Source organism: Rattus norvegicus, chromosome 6 (assembly GCF_036323735.1).
Source record: "Rattus norvegicus strain BN/NHsdMcwi chromosome 6, GRCr8, whole genome shotgun sequence".
In the NCBI taxonomy this organism is placed as follows: domain Eukaryota; kingdom Metazoa; phylum Chordata; class Mammalia; order Rodentia; family Muridae; genus Rattus; species Rattus norvegicus.
Window position 1 is genome coordinate 115,726,235 of NC_086024.1, and position 22,062 is coordinate 115,748,296.

The following is a 22,062-nucleotide window of genomic DNA, read 5'->3' on the forward strand; positions in this document are numbered from 1 at the left end:
AGATGGGAGACTGACAGTGCCACTCCACACCCCCACGACCCTGCTGGGCTGGGAAGCTTCACTCTTTATGTACTTCCTCAATGATCCATTCCCTGATTCTGGACTCTTATGAAAAACCTTGACGAGGCTGTAAGGAACTTTTTTCTCCAAGCTGGAAGAAATCTTATATTTTTGACTTGACCATCAGCTCTTGCCATCAGTTGTGACTCTAAGCAGGCTGCTTGCTTCAGCAGTGTTGCTGCACTTGACCATGAGCAGTCTTCTTCTGGAGGCTTAACCCTTTGAAGTTGACCCCATTATTGGGAAAGACAAATACTTTATTACTAATAAATCGAGAGCCCAGCTCTTGTGTTTGGGGAGAAGGTGGACAAAGGAGAATGTCTAGATTGTTTCACTCCAGGTCCCTCATGAGAGATTCATGAGATATTTCCGTCTGCCCTCAATGCGAATGCACAGAAGGTGGACCAATGCTGGAGCAGTGGGAACCTTGGCAGGGCAGGCTGGGACAGGATTTGTGCAAAACCTTTTTCCGGTTTCAGTTTGAATGGGTTCCCAGGAAGTGTCAAGTCCAAACAAATCCAAAATTTTACAATGTGGCTCAGCCAAGACTGCTGAGATTCACCTGATTCTGGGTCAAAAGCGTACAGAGCACACTGCGTTTTATTTGGTAAAAAGCCAATTGGACTGAACCTCTCAGGCAACTTCAATGAGAAGCTCATAGTCCTGGCAAAACCAAAAGTGAACATGGTTTCATCTTTGGGTTTGAAACAGCAATTTTGGCCTTTGTAAAGAGATAAAGGCAACTTTCTCTTAGCTGCAAGTTCCTTGTAAATCCTGAAGGGAGGCACTGAAATGAGGAACAACTAGTTATCTGGCCTGATTCAGATTCACATGCTCAGGTCAGTGTTTCCTGGGCACAGCAGGGGCACTTAGTAAGAACATTAACTCATTCGTGACCATATATTCCCAAGTATCCAGGGCACAATTCATCTTGTTAACAAAGAATGCCTGCTCTTCAACTCCTGAGCCTGTGGAGTTCTGTGCAAATGTCTTATTTATGAATAACAGCAGCCTTATTTATAATAGCCGGAAGCTGGAAAGAACCCAGAAGTCCCTCAACAGAGGAATGGATACAGAAAATGTGGTACATTTACACAATGGAGTACTACTCAGCTATTAAAAACAAGGACTTCATGAAGTTCACAGGTAAATGGATGGGACCTGAAAATATCATCCTGAGAGAGGTAACCCAAGTCACAAAAGAACACAGATGGTATGTACTCCCTGATAAGTGGATATCAGCCAAAAAGAAGCTTGGAAAAATCACGATACAAATCACAGACCATACGAAACTCAAGAAGAAAGAAGATCACACCAAAGTGTGGATGCTATAGTCCTATTCAGTAGGGGTCAGAGAATAGTCTCTGGGAACTAGAGGGAGAGAGGGACCTGAGAGGGAGAGAAGAAGGGGAGGGGAACAGGTTGGGGTGGGGAGTGGCAGCAGCTCAGATATGGAAGGAGATGGAGGAGAAGTACAGAGGGTCAAGAATTTGAAAGTAGGTATGTGGCAGTGAGGGAAGAGAACTGGGGTAACCAGTAGAAAGTCCCAGATGCCATGGAACCAAGAGGTTCCCAGGACCCAACAGGGAGGACTTATCCAAAATACCCAACAAAGGGGGGAGAGAACTTGTAGAGACCATATCCAGTCTCTAGGATATAGGCACAGCCCCCAGGTGAGAGATAGGGCCAGTCACCCACCTCAAAAATATTAATCCAGAATTGCTTCTATCAAAAGGAAATGCAGGGACAAAGAGTGGAGCAAGAGACTAAAGGAAAGGCCATCCAGAGACTGCCCCACCTAGGGATCCATCCCATCTACCGACACCAAACACAGACATTATTGCTAATGCCAAGAAGTGCTTACTGACAACAGCCCAATATAGAAGCAGAGGTACACAGCCGAACATTGGACTGAGTGCTGGGACTCCAATGGGGAAGTTAGGACAAGGACTGTAGGAACTGAAGAGGTTTGCAACCTCATAGGAAGAACAATAATATCAACCAACCAGAACCCCTGTGCTCCCAGGAACTAAACCACCAGCCAAAGAGTATACAGGGGCTACCCATGGCTCCATCTGGATATATAGCCAAAGATTACCTTATTGGGAATCACTAGGAGGGGAACCCTTGGTCCTGTGGAAGCTTGATGACCCAGGATAGGGAAACACTAGGCCACTGAGGCAGGAGTGGGTGGGTGGGCAGGTGGGGGAGCACCCTCATAGAGGCAGGGGAGGGAGGAGGGAATGGGGACTTGTGGAGGGGAAACTGGAAAGGGGGATAACATTTGAAATGTAAATAAATAAAATAACCAATAAAAGAAAAACATTCAGGACAGGAAAGAAAGAAAATTGTATCAACTGGCAGTCTCACTAAATATAAGGAGGAGTACACATATCTGGCAGGCAGATCATTACAATTTCCAAAAAGACATACAACACGTCCTTGTGAATCTGGTGTAACCATGGACTGGACACCCACATTCAAGGTCACTAGTATATGTGTAGTTTAAACATGCACTACTATGACAGCAGGATGGATTTTTTTTTTTAGGTCTTTATAGAATTGCTTAGGAGGCCACAAGTGTTTTAGAAATAATATTTTTCAAAATGTCAATGGGGTTGGTGTTTTGAATAGCTTCAGGTAAACTCATAACTGTATATCTCCACACAAGGCAGATTAGATGGTGTTAAGCATCCCAGAAGCAGGTGGGACGCTAACCACTGCAAACTCAGAATTACACATCTACTTCAGTCAATGGCTTTTCAAAATTTAATTACTTTCTAAGGTAATTATTTGAACTATTTATGTCCTCAACGCATAAGCATATGCAGAGGTTTTTAGTGTTGTTTAGCAACTGCAGAGTTGCTCTTCCACATAATAGCATTTTTCTCAGTATTAGCATCTGTGTACATGTTATTGTGTGTACTCACACCGTGTGCATTTGTGTGTGCGTGCGTGTGTGTGTGCATGCGTGCACACGCACATGCGTGTGAAACACACATGGGAAGTCACAGGGCAACCCCAGCTAGCTTCAAATTACTCCCAGTCTTATTTTTTTTAAATAATTTCTCATGAAACCTGGAACTGAAAGTTAGCAAGCCTGGATAGAATCTTCCCATTTTCCATCTCCCTTGCCATGATCAGCTACTGACAAAGGTAGAGGAGATCACAGCCTGGGTTCTTATGCTTATACATCAATCCCTTTACAGCTAAGACACTGCAACATATCAAACTATACATTACTCATTTAAAGTTCTTCAGTGTACTTTTTATATCACTAGCATATTGGCACTATTTGCTTAAAAAATAAAAATTATCCTGAAATAAAAAGCAGTTTTGGGAGTGACAACAGAAAGTCTGTATGATAACTTAAACAATGGAGATAGTGTGCTAAAGTAAACAGAGCTATTCCCAGAAGTCGTAAGTTATTAAATAATGGAAATCTCCTTGAGACCCCAAAACAATGCAGGCAATTTTTGACTGACTACCAGAATTAGGCAAGGCTCTCTGCTATAGACACCATACATCTTGACTTCAGGATACAGTGAAACTGATCTGGAATTGGTGTGGAAGCTTCCTCCCTAGGAGGTGGCCCTGCAGTGCTCCACATGGAGCTGTTTAGACTTCTGAGGGTACAGACTCTTGCTCAGCTGGGCTGCCTGCGTACAAGACTACTGGATGGATGCAGAAGATGAGCTTACTGGTACAGGACTTTCCAGTCTGTTATGAGGGTAACCCACTGCTTTCTCACTAGATTCACAGGGGGAATTGAACTGTAAATCTGGTCAAATACTCATGAGGACGTTATAAGCCCTAGCGTGCAAACTGCTGCTGCTGTTTTCTACATGGACACGATATGATATGACTGTCATATTACCTTCTGATAACTGTGTTCACACACTCTGATAAAGAAGCTTCTTGTTGCAGTGACTAGCAGTGACTACAGAAATATATAACTAATAGATAATTATTGAATGTCCAGCCATACATGGGGCATCAGTATCCTTTTCTCCAAGGCTCAGGGAACATTATGGAAGAGAGGACAGAAAGAATCTAAGAAAGAAGAACAGATTGGAGGTATGGAATGCTGACCTCCAGGAATGACAGGAGCTCCCAGCAGCTGTGAGGAACTAACTGCACAAGGTCTGTACAAGATTGGGCCCATCAACAGCTTGTCACAAGTAGGGAGAATCTTATGAAGCTTAACTCTTTCTCAGGAATTTGTAAGTAGTTAGCAGTTGATGTAGCTGATCAAGGAGCTCAGGTTCCTGAAAATGAGGAAACACATTTGGAAACCAAGGAGACATGGGAAACCCCACAACTAGCAATGTGCAGAGTGAGAGACCTTGAGACACTCAGTCCTATATGGGATGTCTCCATCAAACCCCTCCCCTTGGGGCTCAGGGATTCCCGTGGAAGACAAAGAGTGTAAGAGGCAGAGGGGACAGAAGACACCAAGGAGAAAAGGCCTTTTAGACACAACAAGACTGAGACACATAGTAACTCACAGAGATGGTGGCTGCATGCACAGGGAAGCTATCTGCAACTGATAATCACTTGCAAGAGAAGAATTAGTTTCTCTGCAATGGAGTCTTGCTGAATATATTAAACACACTTAAGGGCAAGCTCCAATCCCAGCAATAGATGGCCAGCATTAAATGAACTCAATAAATCATTTTTGGAGGATTTTTTTGTTTGTCTCACAATGATTTCTCTTGGCATTTAGTTTTAATCCTACTAGTCTTTTTCATACATATTATGAGGTTTTTGTTCTATTCTGTTTTGCTCTATTCTGTGTTTTTTTTCCTTTTTTACCTGTTTGCTCATTTTTAAAGAGAAAGGGAAAGAAGATGTGAAGCTGGATGAGTGGGGAGTTGGAGATGACCTTGGAGGAGATGAGGAAGGTACAATTGTGATCAGAATACATTGTATGAAAAAAACTAATTAAAAAAAAAAGACCTGAAAGTAGAAGGGTAAGGGTTAGAAGGAGGAAGGGGTTTATATGTAGTAGGAGGGAGATGAGAGGGAGTGGGAGTACTTTATTAAAACATGGTATGTATATATGTATGAAATGTCATATTGAAACCTATTATTAAGCATAATTAATATCTACTAATGGGAGACATGAAAAAATTGGAAGCAACTTACACAAAACCAAGGAGGTAAGAAAAAGCCTTATGCTTGTGAAAACCCACTTGTCTGTCAGTTAAGAATACAACTAAAAACTTTGAGTTTGAACAGAGTCACCATCATAGGTGGACAATGATGCTCCCAGAAGAGAGGTTGTTAAATGACAGCCTCAGAGCCAGGAATACCCAATACCTCCTATAAGTTACTAATCACAGAGGTCCTGGAAGTGCCTGAACAATGCCGGCCATTGTCATCCTCTTGGTTGCCACCATAACTAGATAGATGGTAAGTTTCTAATGCTGAATACAACCTGGGTTGTAGGACTCAGAGAGAGAAACTAGGAACTGCTCCAGAAAATTTCCCCTCATTGATTAGCTTTCAGGGTGCTGGAAAGCACTATACAGGTTGCAACACTGACCTGTCAGGCAAGCTGTGTGATAGTGGCATGATGTGTATGAAAGTATGTGTATGTGTATTTCTGATTGGATATAAGATCTGCTTCATATGATGGATTTTATACCTCATGGGTAAACCTGATCAAAAGCCTATGGCTGGGGAGACTGTAGGCCCTAGGCAGGAGCCTAGTGCTGTGGTTTTTACTAAACTGGCATCCAGTCAAACTGCATTCTAAAGAATTTTGTTCATACCCATGGTTATGCTGTCCTCCATCTTGTTCAGAGGAGCTTCTGGCCGTGGGCAGCAGTCAGTGGAGGAAGCATAACTGATCTAAGTGCTTAGAATACGGGATTGTGACTGTGAGTGTTCAGCTGTGTACAGGGCATCTCTGCCACCCTGCTGTTCCCCAATCAAGAGGACAATACTGGAAGAGGGAAGGGAAATAAAAGGAGGATGAGGAAGAGAGCAGTGGAATGCTGTCTTCTAGACACAACACGGGTAGTGTGCAATCATGAGCACATAGCAGGTGGCTCTTGTACCAGAACGAGCCATTTAAAACTCCAGTATGATGGGGTAGGAAACCAAGGTTCTTACCATGAGCTAAGGAGCAATTGGCAACTGAGGGCTGCTAGAGGAGGGACAGCATTTCTTCTTTCAAGTTCTAGCCTTTGGTGGTGGTTATGCTAAGCAGATAGACCCAAATAGATGCATACAAGGGGCATCATAGACTGGACTCGGTGGCATCTATCTATCTATCTATCTATCTATCTATCTATCTATCTATCTATCTATCTTACAAAAAGATGTTGTTGTAAAAATATAAAAATAATAATGTATTGTGGTCTTTTATCTCACTAGGTCTAGCACCTCAGTGCCCCCAAGATATCTGCTAGATATCTTGGAAGAAACACATCCCAGCCGCACACTTTCCTACACTCAAACCTTCACATAAAAGAACACACAACACAATAACCTTTGACCCAATTGGTAAGATATAATTGCCCACTTAAACATACAAAGCCTGGTACCATCCATCCCTTAGGAACATTAATAACAACCTGTAAATACACAGAGCAGAATCTTAACATCACCTGCCATGGCCTCTCCCTGTCTCTCCTTCTCCTATAGTCTCCTCCTCTTCCTTCAAACTCTCTCCCGCCCATCCTTCCTTCTCCTCCAATGACAGGCCTCCTTCTATCCTGTACCAGCCCCTCACCTGTACTTTACAAATTCAATGGGGAGGTGGTTCTGGTGAAGTCACCTTGGGGCAGTGGAATTAGCATCAAAATACAGATAACTTCAGGGCAAACCACAACAACAACAACAAAAAACAAAGAGGCAAAGTTTAGACAGAAATGTGCTAGAGCCTGAAGGGGTATTGAAGGAGGAACTTGGAAGGTGGGTGTGATCAGCATAGTGCTATACCATAAGAAATTTTCAAAGAATAAAAGAGAATTTTAAAAGAGAACATGAAGCACCAATCCCCGACACTGTTAATGATGCTCTGTTACGCTTGCTGGCAGGAGCCTAGCATAACTAACCTCTGAGAGGTTCTACTTAGCAGCTGACTGAAACAGATGCAGAGACCCACAGACAAACATTAGACAAACATAAGCCATTAGAAAAACCAAGTCAAACTTAAGCTCAGGGAGTCTTATGGAAGAGTTGGGATAGGGACTGAAGTCCCTGAAGGAAACAGGGACTCTACAGGAAGACCAACAGAGTCAACTAAGCTAGACCCTGGGCGCTCTTTGCCTTGTCAGGCCTCTGTGGGAGAGGATGAACCTAACCCTGCAGAGACTTGATGTGTGATCATGGGAGAGGGGGGTGCCCACTCTCTCAGAAGAGAAGGGGAAGGGGGTGGGGGGAGGGACTGGAAGAGGGGACACCATTTAGGATGTAAATAAACAAAAATTTGAAACTCTAAAAAAAGTAAGAACTTAGAAAGTTAAAAAAAAGAAAACATGAAAACCACTAATTTTATGGCTGTCCTTTTCCATTATATTTCTAAAAATTTTATAGTGTGTTATACTTGTATATTTGTTACTCTGTCATACTTTGGAATAAAAACATACAAGTATAGAGACAAACTACATTCGAAAATTTCTGGTGACCACAAACTTTACATGGATGCTACATCTATTTCTTGTGGGCTAGATTATCATTGTAAGTAATTTTAAGAAAAATTCTTAAATATGAAATGATAACAAAAGGAAAAGAAATCAAAGTGTATAACTTGCTGGGAGGAGGATAGTACACCTTCTCTGCACCCAATCAGCCTGTGTATTCAGGAGTAGGCTGATTCTGTTTCTGTAAGTCAGGGTTCCATTGTATTTCTTTGTATTTTCTCTTCATAGATTTAATCATTGAGGAGTTTTCTGCACATGATAGTACAAGGATATGAAAGCAGTGTTCTCATATCACCCTTACTCTTTGACTGCCATCCTCTTTTTATGACAATGACTACATAGTGATCTGTCATGCAAAATTAATTAGGTAATTTCTCAGTTTGATTAAATTCCCTTTCAACTTCATTGGAAGCAAAATGCTGGAAAGCACCCGATGAACAGGAGGACTGTAGCCTACTTACTAACCGTCCACTCTATGGCTTGGAAGGTATAACAAGAATGCTTACTGTCCACTCCTCCGTTGGCATGCTCAACCATCCACAGCACTTGCTGTTGGAAAGGAGACCCGAAAGGCACAGCAGCCTGTTCAGGCAGCACAGTGTAGACAACGTATATGCAGCATGAAGGACGGGAAGGGTGATCCTTTCCATCCTGTTTGTGCCTGACACTCCTTGACAGAGCTTGGCATGTCCAGGGGAGCATGTTACCCTAGTAGGATGTCACACTGAGTGTCACTAATTATCTTTGGAAATCACTGTTAGAGGTGGTGGCAATAACCATTTTGAAGTAAAACAAACATTAAAAAAAACTAGGTTCTAATAACATGTTTCAATTCTCTTTGTTTTGGGGAAAATATATCATGGTCAAAAAACATGTGTATGGGTTGGGGATTTAGCTCAGTGGTAGAGCACTTCCTAGCAAGCACAAGGCCTTGGGTTCAGTCCCCAGCTCCAAAAAAAAAGAAAAAAAAAACAAACAAAAAACCCCAAAACCATGTGTATACAGACACAGACACACAGACACACAGACACACACACACACACACACACACACACACACACACACACACATATACAGGTTAAGGAAAGTGAAGATTCTTTGTAGTTTTATTTATCATTCCCATGATAATGAATGAAGACCTTACAGAATCATCCCTAAATTACTAGTGTGTTGAATGACATTGGTTAATTTTCTAATGCTAAACCAGTCTATATTCCAGGAACAACATCAATTTAGTCATGACTACAGTTTTAAATAAATCTGTATAAAACATTAAAAATTTATTTTTCTAGTCATTTGGTATACTAATCTTGTACGCATACTAATAATTGAAAAAACACTAATTTTCTTTATTTACTCTCTGTCTGGTTTTATAGTAAAATCACATAGCTCAGAACACAAGCTGTGCACCTGCTCTCTTTCTTAGTCTCTGGAAAACCTTTTACAAAGCTTAACTTTCTAGACTACTTGGGAACTTTGATCTAAAGTTAATCTGTTTTGGTGGCCCTTTGGGAGAAAATTTTTAGGAATTTAGTTATGGGTCTATCCATTATCTTTACTCTTAGGCCTAAAAATGACACTTTCTGGGAATCTGGTCATTTCCCCTGACATTCCAAATGTATCTGACACAGCACGCCTCTTTTCAAATTCTACAGCTCCTGGGATCATATCCTCACCCATAGGTAACAATGCTCACATGCACCAAGGCAGGCTGCTCAGACCAAATTTGCAGGTTAAGTCACCAAGCTTCACTTCGTCAGACCACTGCATGGCTACTTCTTTCCAATTCATTGATTTCTAGTCTTCCCACTTTGGGGGCTTAGATTTCTTTACGTTTGTGTGAATTGAATTCCCATCTCCTCTGTTTTATGTAAGCATGTAAGTACTTACATTTCTCACGAAGTACCCCTCTCCTGATCTGACATACTTAATTTATTTTACAAGTCCCACTACAATGTATATTTTCAGTTGTGGGCTGCTTGGAAGGGTGCACTGAAATTTCCTAATGGTTATTGTTGACACAGTTACTCTTTTAAACCTCGGAGCTGATGTATGGCTGCGTGATTTCATTCTGGCTCTGGGATAAAAAGAAACGTGTGTGTGTGTGTGTGTGTGTGTGTGTGTGTGTGTGTGTGTGTGTGTGTGACTTTCAGGTTTCATTAAATGGTGTATACATCCCTGTATCCCTTTATCTCATTCTTTTACTACTTCTAATGCTGTCATAATGACCGCAGATGGACGAGGCAGGATCACACTGAGGCAGGCAGAGCAAAAAGAAGAGCCTGTCTCCTAGATTCGGCCATGACTCCATCCTTCCAAGAACTCATTATGCTTGAGCTGCTACGAGAAACTAATTTCATCTTAATGAATCCCCACTATTATATGGGCTGTCTGTGATATTGTAGTCATGCCAAGTGTCAATAACAGAATCCGAGACTCTAAAGTACCAAGGTGTTCATAGAAATAACACAGAGGGAGATGTGTAAAGTATGTGAAAAATGAATGTATGCTCTATAGTGAGTCGCTGTGACTTCTCCTTCAATTTCTTACTTTCTCACTAGCCCTCCTCTTCCTCTCAGCCTTGACCTCCATTTACTGAGTCTGTTAGTCCTTTATTGGAAAAGTGACACCACTGACTGTTCTCAACCTTTCATTTTCCCAAGCACATTTCTACAGCTGGCTTTCATCCAAGTTGCCCCTTCCTAGCTTTCTTTATAGTCTGCACACACCACTCTGTCATGGGCAGAGCGGCCACACCCTGTCTTTTTTTTTTTTTTTACCATATTTCAAAACACAGGTAAGGGCATAAAAGCCATTAACAGCTCTCTATGGAATTAAAAAAAAATCTACCACTTCTCAGCTCCTAACCTTCGTGCCCAAAGAAAAGCTAGAATTCCTCCCAAGGATGGCTCAGCATCCAGTGCCAACCAGTACAAATTGCTTTTCAAAAGGAAGTGACTTGTACCTCGGGTGGCTTCCCCCAAACTCTTTGCTTTGCATTTCACAGTCCCCGGTTAATAGCTCTTACTACTGTAAACTGTGCCCTTGTCGAAGGCTGCAGTGACTCTCTCCTGAGCAAGCATGCGGCCTGGCAATGTGCTTCAGTAGCTTTTGCTGAGCACACCCGTCTGGATGTTCAGACCCTACCAGATCTCTACACCGGGCACTGTTGTTGATTTTGTGAAGTTCCAACTTGCAGAGAACTGACAGTCAATGATTCCTACTCACAGATAATTAAGTTTGTCTACTTGCAATTGATTTAATATTTTACTATGGAAGAACCCAATTTACTTCAGCAAGCCTCCTCCCTCCTCTCTTGGTCCCTGCCTCTCCCATTCCCTTCTCCTCCCCCTGTCCTTCCTTCCCTCATCTACTGTCTCCGCAGTTCTTTTGAATCAATTATAATATCCGGTTCCTGCCATCATTAAGCAGTTAAATGAGCATGTTTGACAGAAGCTCGTTTTATGATTACACAAGAGTCATAACATCAACTGTCTTAAGAGTATTGGTGTAACAAATCCCATGTTCACTTCGATTACACCCTCATGTGGAAGCCTCCTTTGCCTCTTTCTGCATGACACTACTAATCCTTCATACTGCACAGATAAATCTTTCCTCCTCATCATGTCTTCAAACTTCAAAACCTGTAATTTTTATGATGTGCCCAGACACAATGTTGCTCTAATTTATCCTACCAATGTCTCTTTTGTAACAGCGGCTGCACTGTGCATTCTCTCTCCCACTCAAGTCCCGGGAGCGGTGCATTTTACTTCCCGGCAGTAACTCACTTATATGTAAGTGACATCTCAACTCAATCTGACTACAACCTCCTTAAGGGCACTGATGACAGCTTATTTTCCTTTTCCTTCAGTCAACACAGTCCCTTCAAAGTGCCCAAGAAACACACAAATCCCATATTACCACTGCCAGTAATCTGAGGCTTTTAGTCCCACATTTTCTTCTGGTAATCACTTATTTTTATTTGGTAAGCAACTTGCCATATTTTGGGTGAAGGGGTTTCCTTTTAAGGAAAACTCTGTAAACAGAGAAAATGGTTAGTACTTATTAAAATGCCAAATAGTGTATGGTACGATCTGGAAAGAACCAGAAATTAATTAATATACTTCTGGGAAGTTTTCCCCTCAACTACTGAACTGATAGCTATACTTTCATAGCTAGGTACAGTCTTGGATAAGATTAGGGTATATGGAGCTCAACACTTTTTATGCAATGCAATGTCTACCATTTATATGTGGAGTTTTTGACAGATCCTAAGGATTCATCTACAAACAACACATACTTTGAAATCCAAGGAACTTATTTGATGGTGAAGCAGAAAAATAAGAAATGGTAGACGCATAAACAGACAGGTCACTGGTGACAACTGTCAAATGACATCACAGGATGATGAAGAAACAGCATGCTCTGGGGTATTAGAACTAGATAAACCCTTAAAATAATCAATCATCGGTACCCCTAATGGAATAATGAAATGCCAAGTGACATCCCTCCCCCACAACACACACCCGGCATGTGATTCTTTTGGTGACCTTCATAGCCACAGCCAAATGTGGGACACCAAGACGTGCCTATAGTCTAGAGGCTGAATTATGAGAGAATAATAAATGATTCAGATTGCTTTCAGCATATTTGATTTTATGGACTATAAAATACTTTATCAGTTGAAGAGCCTACCAAGTGAATTAAATTCTGCTTCTTATAATGTCACATGAAGTCAAAAGACTTCATAATATTTGAGCATTAATATTATTACCAAGCATTTTAATTTTTATGGTTTTACTTATGATAATTATTTTTTTGAGAAAACTGGTACTGTACCAACTGCAGACCATTTAATCATTTTTATTTTTCTCATGATGACTTTTAATTTTTACCTTTGGTTCCAGGGGACCTTTGTAAAAGACCTTTAAGACTCTACTGCGTGATACTTCATTAGGAAAGGTGTTAGGCATATGAAAACCCAGCAAATACAAGGAAATGACAAAGACTTTGCATTGATGTAACTTTTAGCTTTGGATATCACACTGATACAGTTCAGATATTTAAACAAAAATAACACATGGCCACAATGATAATGGCAACCCAACACTGGGCTTCAATGCTTCCCCAAGGTTTTTCTTTCACCAGTATGATTTGCTAAAATTATTTTAACATTAGCCATTTTTACAGGTGCAGAGTCAAGACACACTTTTCTAGATGTGCATATACAGTACTTTGTGCTTTCAGTCTACATCTGCAAATACACATATTGTGATTTTTTTCATGTTTTTAAAAGAATATTCAACTCGTAAACTTGTCGGCAAGATACTCCTGGAACACAATAAAACCGTGGAGAAAGACAGACACTGCACTCCTCCATTCTGCGACACTGAAGGGGGAAAGGGGAGTGAACTTTTTGAGCGGTCTGGTTAAGTCAAGGGAAGAAATTACTTAAGAGTTTAGACAGTGTCACTTAATAAAAACAGGCCCATTTATTTGTATTTCTTAAAGTACAGAGACTTACTTATTAGCTTTATTGCTTAAAGAAGTGTCATAACTTTCTGTACATTAAAAATTTACCAAAAGAGAAATCCCAGTATTCCCAAGATACTGTTAGTACTAATGTAGTTTCCTAATGACTGTTTAATGCAAAAATTATACATGTCCAGCATTTGTATCAAGGCTTTATACACTGCTATCTCCTGCCCCCATCAAGAGCACGGCAATCTTTACTTCTTCAAATATGCCTTTTTATACTGCACAGTATTTTGCCGTAAAGCAGTACTCTACTTTATTCTACTGGTTTTCTAACTTCCCTTTATTTCGTGTGGTGCTGGTGACCAAACCCACCCATTGCATATGCGAGGCAGGCCCTTCAGCACTGAGCCACACCCCCAGTCCTATTTTTTCTGATTCACATGGCTGCTGTGAAGAAATGCTTATCAAAGTAAAACAGGTGTATTTTCTAAACCTGGGAATGCAGAGAAGAAATCACAAACCGTAACTCTTATCGTACAAGTGCCTGTTGTGTGTGTGCTGTTTCGTGCATCTGTTTCTTGGTTGGTACACGGGATTTGGTTTCTTGAATTCGCTTTCATTTGGAATTACAACATAAGCCTCTCCTACCATGACCGCACTCTGTGGTGAAAATGCTGTACTTTACCTACTCACTTCAACTGCAGGCACGTGGTTTCTTTCTTATATTTTAAAATTCATCATTTTTAAATAAAATAAATGCAATCATGTACTGCTAACAGCTAGATGCTTAAAATTATTCCCCAATGCTAGGTTTCTTCAAGTAAAGTTGTCACAAAAAGGTTGATCCAGTTTCATGGATTTCTTTCTTAAAGGGGGAGATAATGATGAAAACTGAAAACAATGTTAAAGGCCTGTACTTTGCTGCTCTGAGGTGACACGCAGAAACAATACACGGCCGGCCTGGAGCGTAGTTACACTAATCCCTTTCCCCACGGCAAGCACATCTTGGCATGTCCCTCCTGAGACAGCTTCAGCTCCTTCTATACAGTCACAATTTTATTTTGAAGTTTTCATCCAAAAAGTTTACATCCACCTACCTTTTAGACGCAGTTTAGCACCTTCCCCACTTTGGATCTCAGCGGTTATTTTAGAAATGCTCTCTGGAATTGCTTCCAGTGGTGGGCTCTGAAATCCACATCAGAGAGCAGTAATTCTAATACAAGAAGGAGAAGGCCCCCACTTACCATCTGTAATGCATTTACTCGGTCCTGCAAATGAAGCAGAATTCAGAATTGTTAAAGCAATGCTGTATGCAGGCAGGGTTTTCTGTCTACCTATCATTAGCAAAATATTATGATAAAAATGGAAAACTTGTTATTCAGATGATGTCAGCAACGGAAAAGCAGGCAGGAAAGACGCAAATACCTTTTCTTAGTGCACCTGTTGCTGAACAGGACTGCTGGGCTTAATTTAATAGTAAATGTGATCGATTCACACCCAGTTCCTAAGAGGATAGCTCATATCATTAATACATTGTTCTTATTTTCCACTTCAGGATGTGCTGACGTGATTTCCCAGCCGGGTGGTAACAGTGGCACTGTCACATAAACACCAGCCCCTCAGGCAGACAGCAAAGCCTGTGCCCTAGTAGAACTTAGACATAACTTCAATAGTTAAATACGGATGGAGAAGGATTTCCGTGGAGCCAACCCTGACCCCTAGAGGGCCCTGCTATGTAGTCACTCTATGGAACAACTATAGATCTTAAATTACAGAAGAACCTGTTTTAAAGGAGCCACAGACAGCAGTATCTTGTAACGAGCCAAATGATCGAGAACAGAAAAGGTTTTGAAATCAACACCTGTAATCACAACTCTCTAGAGGTGAAGGGTCAAGGTGGACATAGTCCCCAAGTTTAAAACCTGGATTTGAGAGGAAGCTAAGTCTGAAGGTCAAGGCGAAGGCCAGATTTTCCAGGGCCCAAAGCCCTTTGAGCAACTGGAGGAATCTTCAGAATCTAGAATCTTTTTCCTTAACTAGACTGTGATTCATTGACCCCCTCACCCTCTGCTCTCCATGGTATCATGGAACTAGAGGCAGAATGAAAGAGGTCCTCACTAGTATCCTCTCTGTCCCACGAAAACCCAAGGACTCTCCCCTGAGGAGTTCTGTGGTCCCCAGTCCTGACACTGGGAAACAGACGAACAACCTGCAAACATTTGATCTCGAGGGCACAAATTAGCATATTAACATCACGTATGTGAAAAGTCTACCCGAAATGGACCACTCAGTGGCACAATTTGCTCAGTTCCATTTTGTTGGCATGTTGGAAAACATTTCCTCTTTTCACCACCACAAGTTGCATTAAATCAGTATTCCCTGGTGACTAATTAGTGTCATGTTTGAGTACATATGCGTATGGCGCCTTGAACTGTCTCTGCTCTGCGCTATCAGGCTTCCTACTCCCAGCAAACCCACAGCAACACCATCCACAATGCTTCACCATCTTGTACAGACTAAGTGGACAAGGCTGCCCTGGCCACTACATATGAACCACTATGTATAGATGCCAAATGTTTATAATCCTTACATGCACTGAAGTTCCCCCATACCATGCTCTGTGGGCTGATCCTGTTTACCATTGCTATGCTTTAAGAAAATACATTTCAAATGGCTCGAAATAAGTAAATTCATATAACGTCAAAACAGAAGAACTTAATTAGATTTCCATCTGCTTTCATTCTGATCACACTATAGCAAAGATAACGTGATGTACACTATATGTCTGAATTCTATCTAAACATTTGTATGATTTGTAAACATGTGCCTAGTCATAGGACTATGGGCCCAAACAGTCAAAAACACCATCTGTTTAAAACATAAAGGCCTATCAGTACCACATCTCCATGCGCCTACTAACGCCTACTTGCCTCCCTGCTTCACGAGAGGAAATGGAGTCAGGTTGCAATGGAAAATGAATGCCAAAAACAAACACACAAAAAATAGTCAGAGGAGGCTGTGCTTGCCACAAGCCTGACCACCTGAGTTTGATCTCTGGGGCCCACACGATAGAAGACCATCAACTCATAGATGATATCTGTGGACCTCTCCAGGCGCACTCCATGCACAGATAAAACAGATGTAGATTTTTTTAAAATAAGGAAATATGAAATTCTTTGTAACCTACATTTTATTCATTCCAGTTGTCAAACAACAACAGTTAATATGAGTCTGGTCATTGCTCTGGTTATTGAGCATGACCATACGGGTCAAAGTCTCAGTGCAGAACTTAAGAGGAAAGGACTCCTTCTTTAAATTTACAAGCTTTCAAAACTTATGAAGCTACAATACCATACCTGGCCAAAAAGGCAAGCGTTGCATTTCTACTAAACGTTTCAGTGGTGAGGTTTGTGTTTGATTTTTTTTGCCCCCGACCCATTTCTTTTTCCTTTTTGAATTGCCAGATTTTGTTTCCATAGATTTTTATCTTCGAGCACCACCTGCGGTCTCAAACCCTTTAAAACCCTTATTTCTAAGTCTAAACCTTGAAAAACATAGTGACATTGAAGGGGTAGTTAAAGACAGGGGAAGACAGTCTCCAAAGTGATGAAGATACTGTCATGATAATAAAACTATTTTAGGGTCTGGATTAGTGACTTTATCTTTACGGTTATAGATTTGGGTGTCTGATGAAAAGATATCTTCCCAGGAAAATGCACATTATATACAACATACTCCTACATAGTTTTGTATGGGCTTTTAAGACAATGGGAGACTCCACAAAGCTATCTAAGGTCTGCCAGTTCATTTACTGTATATAAAATCATCCAAAAATAAGATGTTAAATTAGTGTACAAATAAATTATTGAATTAAGCAAATCTATTTCTGCTTTATGAAATATTTCTGGATAACCAATAACAGTCATGAGGATAAAAGAAACTAGACTAATGCAGAGGCAAAAAATGTTAATTTCTAAGGGGAATAGAAGATTAAACAACAACAATATCAAAAAGAAATCAAAGGAGAAAGTTCCTTCAAATATTTTGAAGGAACAATGTTTAGGGAGGATAAAATCTACAGTGTTATCACACGTGTGTGTGTGTGTGTGTGTGTGTGTGTGTGTGTGTGTGCATGCACATGTGATTAGATAATTCCTTTTCTACCATTCTTTTATTCTAAGCAAAATTTAAGAAACATCTACAGTGGCAAAAAAGAATAATTTTAATATTTACAGGCCTGTCACAGTCGGGCCGCGCAGTCGCTGGCTTACACGTGCAGGGCTAACAGCTATTCTTCCACCTGACGATCATACACTATCTAGTGAGGATAATGCAGCTGGACATTGTGTTCTAATTTATTCTCAGCTTGACAGGTCATGGAGACAGAGCTATATTTGGGAGGAAGCTTCCAGCATGCATACTGTTAAAATGTATTTTAACTTTTCAGGATGAGGTGAACGCTCTGCTGTGAACCATAAATATTCATTTACTTATGGTCACAATGGAGTGTGCATTAGAATTCAGGAATGAACGGAGGCAAATTCATTAATATCACTGCAGACGGGACAGGACTGTCAGCTAGGTTGGGAATGAGCATGACATGGCTCACTGGTATCTGAATGGTGGATCACTAACAGTTCACTTGAATCAGCTGAACCAATCAATTAGACACATTGAATTAGTTATCACATTTAAAAGATGAATTAGAAGCTTACAGATCAAGATACAAGAACTTATTTGCCATAGAACCGTACAGTTGAAGAACTCTAGTGCCCTCATTACAACCACACAGCGTGTTCACAGCGGGCTCTAAATCTATCCTGAACATAGGAGAAAAACAACATAGGTATACAAACACAAGATGAGTCTGTCTGTTCCAAGCCAAAGCTTTACATAAAACAATTTGGCAATCCTCTTTGGAATAGGGGAAAGTGGTGGGAATATAGTTTTCAAAAAGAAAATTCCAGTAAGACATCTTCCTATTAAAAGCACATGGCCTATTCTAGAAGGAAATAACCCAAAGACTACCACACAGCCGTTCCCTCTTGTCAATACCAACTCTTCTGTGTGTTCGTGCACACATTTGTGCAGTGGCTGGAGGCCAGGTGTCAATGTTGGGTATCTACCTCAATCAGGCTCTGCCTCACTTTTTAGACAGGGCTTTTCACTGAATCTAGAACTGGATCATTTGACTAGACTAAGGAGCCAGCAAGACTGAAGCCTCCTCTCTCCAGCTCCCCATTGCTTTGGTTACATTCATAAACCAAGATGCCCAATTTTGTAAGTGGCAATGGAAATCAAGCCCTCATGCTTGCACTGCAGGCATATTCCCTGGTGAGCCATCTCACCAGGTCTAATGTTAACCCTCTCTAGGGGACAATCACACTGTACCTGTTAACCCTTTAACAAAGGGTATTTTAAGGAACCAAATGCACATAGTATATACATTTTTCCTTCTGGGTATTTCCTCAGAGCAAGCTGTTGTATTTAATAGTTGCTTAGTTGGCTAATAACCAAAACAGTAGACACAATCTTAAATGCATTCTTCCTCAAATGTCAAGATAGTCCAAAGAATGGAAGAACAAAGATTTTGACTGTCACCAAAAGATATTTTGTAGAGCGATTTTAATAAAATGATAGTGAAATAACAACATCAAAAGCTTTTACAATATAACAAAAACTGGCTCTGAATATACTACATTCACTTATGATGCATACATGGAATTGCATTCTCTCTTTCAGTAGGCAAACAAGGTTAGCCTAGACTCTCAGAAGCTTGAGATTAGATGGTACTAGATGAATGGCACTGGTGTACCAATAATCCAAAGCTCAATTTAGCCATCACTGGGCACAAAGAGATTATTGTCACCTCATCTCACTAGATACCACCTGTCTATTAGTCATTTCATTAGCTACTTATATGCTTTTATTTTTCAAACTAACCTATTTCATGGTCCAAACCAACAAATCAAAACGAATGAAAAAAATGAAAAGAGAAAAAAAAAACCCACGGTAACACATGAAGTTTTTTATTTTAAAATGCCATCAGTAAATGACCAAGTAGACTTACCAAGAAAAGCAAGTTTAAAGAGATATGCCAAATCCTGGCCTTGACAGAGTGTCTAATAATACTTTGAGTCATTTGGCCTTGGTGTGGCAAGTGCCTGAGACACAGAGATAATCATAGGATTTAAAAGCAGACTCAAAGCAGCTTCTCTACTTTTCCAGTATATTCTCTTGGGTATTATTGTTGTCAAGATGGAGACCTGTGGGCTACAGCTGTCTTCTATGCCTTCCTTCTGCTTCAATCTCAGATTAGCACTTAGATGGTGGTTTTGCTTGTTATGAAGTCATTACTGACCATGACAGGTCAGCTGGCTGTTTTGGAGAAGGTAACAAACATTGCACTCCACAAGGATGGGGTACAGTTTGGTATCTACTGTTGAGGGCCCTGCAGGAGGACCTGAGTGATCACTTGTAAAATGAGCAATGGAAATAGGGGTGGTGGTGAAAGAAGCTTTGGAGGTTTGTCTCTAGACGTCAGAATAGAAAATACAGCCTGAAAAGAGGAAGGCGAGTTTTGTTTCAAGATGTTATAAATCCTTCCACTCAACTCAATAAAACTAATACCAAAGTTATTTTTTACTCTATTTCAAAATAAGAAAGCAATGACTTTTATCTTTTAAAATGTAGGATTCCTGTAAGATGCCTCCTTTAAGACACAAAGCAATGGGGTGTGTAGGCATGTGTTTACAAAATACCTTGAAGAAATGAGGATGGTGGAAGGTAATAATGTGCCCGGTTCCACATTGAAATGGCTACTTGCAGGGGATAAACAGGCTGTGTTCAGTGTATGGTATCTGGGCTATAGCACCAGGAAAAATCAACATAAAATAAAGCCTGTGGCGGTGGCCAGGGCGATTTTTAAGATGAAATATTCCCATAGAGACAAGCAAGGATAGCAGTTGGAGAGTAGAGGAAGAAAGCCAGCAGCTCAGAACCCAACACACTGTAATTTTTCAAGGACTTATTTTCACTTAACAACATAGACTCCAGGTCTCCAGCTGTGAGGTTAGTCACACATTTGCAAAAGAAGAAAAACAAAAAAAAACCTCTGAAGCCTGCACAGGTCAAATTGCAGTATTGAATTATGCTACAGCTTATAAACAGGCTTGTGTCATGAAAAAAATGTGTTGGAAATATTAGGGCGGTCTTATATTTTCAGATAGACCAGGGGTATGAACCTGATGGCTTCCAACTGCAGCTGGACCAAGAACCCTGAGGATAACTTTTCCTTTGCAACCCTCAAGGGCACACATCCCCTGGGCTTCTTGGAAGAAAATGTTCACAAGAAACCTCTATAAGCACAGGACTCTTTGGCCCAAGCTCCTTCCTCCTGAGGACTGAATTCCAGCCTTATCATTGTAAGGCTGTCCTGTGTGTGACACAGTTGGGTCTTAAATAGCACAACCACACAGCCTAGCCTGGTGATTAAATGGCTCACCTATGTGCAATTCCACAAATCTGCATCCTAGTTTACACACAGCGTCATTGACTCAACCCTCTGCGTGGTGTTGCCATGTTCCTCCCACATGTTCCTGAGAGCAGCTACCTCTCAGTGTTACACGTCAGAGGGGCTGCAGCTGAGGAAAATCAAGACCTGAGCTAGAGGTTTTAAAACAAACTATTTGGCTGTGTGTCACATTTCCTTCTTCCTATTCAGTTTAGCTTTAATTAAAACACTATTATTAATCTGTACTTCCTAATACACACACAGAGAGACACAGAAGAAAGGTGGAAACCTCAGTTTATCTACCCTGTGTAACCAATGGGTAACTTTTTTGTTTTTTGTTTTGTTTTTTAATATATCTAATGATTCAGAGGAAAAAGAAATGAGTAACTTGTTTACACATCCCTGTAGGAAGCATACCTGAGGGCTGGATTATTCTTTAGGTCCCAAAATAAAGCAAATGCATTTCCAGCTATTCCATTTAAATATCCTAAATATTCCTATCTATGAAATACTTAACTGCTTTATCTTCCAAATGAGATGCATTCTGAGAATTCACTGCAGACTGACTAGCTTCTTCCCAAGGTGGAAGCTTAAATAGCAGATTCGGCTGTTTAAGAGAGATGGGAGTTACGAAAGAGTACAAGTGCTCTCTTATCTTAAAGTTATTGGGAGTGCTCAAAATAATACAGCGGTAAAAATAACATGAAGACACACCATAATTTCCAACTAATTTTTGAATTTTTACATTTAGAGAAAATAGCATCATACAGTGTTTTAAAATGGTTCCCCAGATAAGTTTTTATTACACTTAAAACCAAAGTCTAGAGAAATCATCACTTGAAATTCCAAACATTGTCCCTTCCAGGAGGATAAAGAACACCAGGATTTAGCTTAATGTGCCCAAGTTGTGGTGATTTCACAAAACTGCACTGAAAGAAATGGATAGTCAGTTTCCACGTCTAAAAAGAGAGGGAGTATGCAGAATTAATGGCTTTTCAGTACCCACTCCTGGGCAGCCTCAGATACCATGAGTGGTTTACCATAGATAATGGAACATGCAGGATACTCAGTGATTTTAGACCAGGGAGGCCTAATCATGTGATATTAGACTTTCCTTCTCTGCTAAATTACTCTAAATTCTATCAGCATAGAAGTGAAAGACTTATTCCTAAAGCTGCTGCAATTCCATTAGATTACTATGGAGCTAATCCAGGAGCTGGGAGAGTGGCCAGATCCAGACAGCTGCCTGTTTTCACAGGACCATGGACTGACATGGACGTTATATTTTTATTTGGTTGAACAAAACCAAAGGAGAATACTACTATGTGAAATTGTATGAAGTCAATATGTCAGTGT

General features: G+C 40.6%; 1 protein-coding gene across 7 annotated transcripts in view; it reads right to left on the reverse strand.

Annotated features, from left to right (window-relative positions):
• Window positions 1–22,062, reverse strand: part of Cep128 (centrosomal protein 128) — a 378,006-nt gene that overhangs the window by 44,482 nt on the left and 311,462 nt on the right. For 5 of the 7 annotated variants that reach the window (XM_056985589.2, XM_056985586.2, XM_056985584.2 and 2 more), the window contains 2 exons: window positions 21,224–21,313; window positions 14,438–14,461 (listed from right to left, as the gene is read on the reverse strand). In XM_056985589.2, the coding sequence (XP_056841569.1) occupies window positions 14,438–14,461; window positions 21,224–21,313 (114 nt within the window). The remainder of the gene's footprint in view (window positions 1–14,437; window positions 14,462–21,223; window positions 21,314–22,062) is intronic. The other 2 variants (XM_056985588.2, XM_056985587.2) reach the window with 1 other exon arrangement.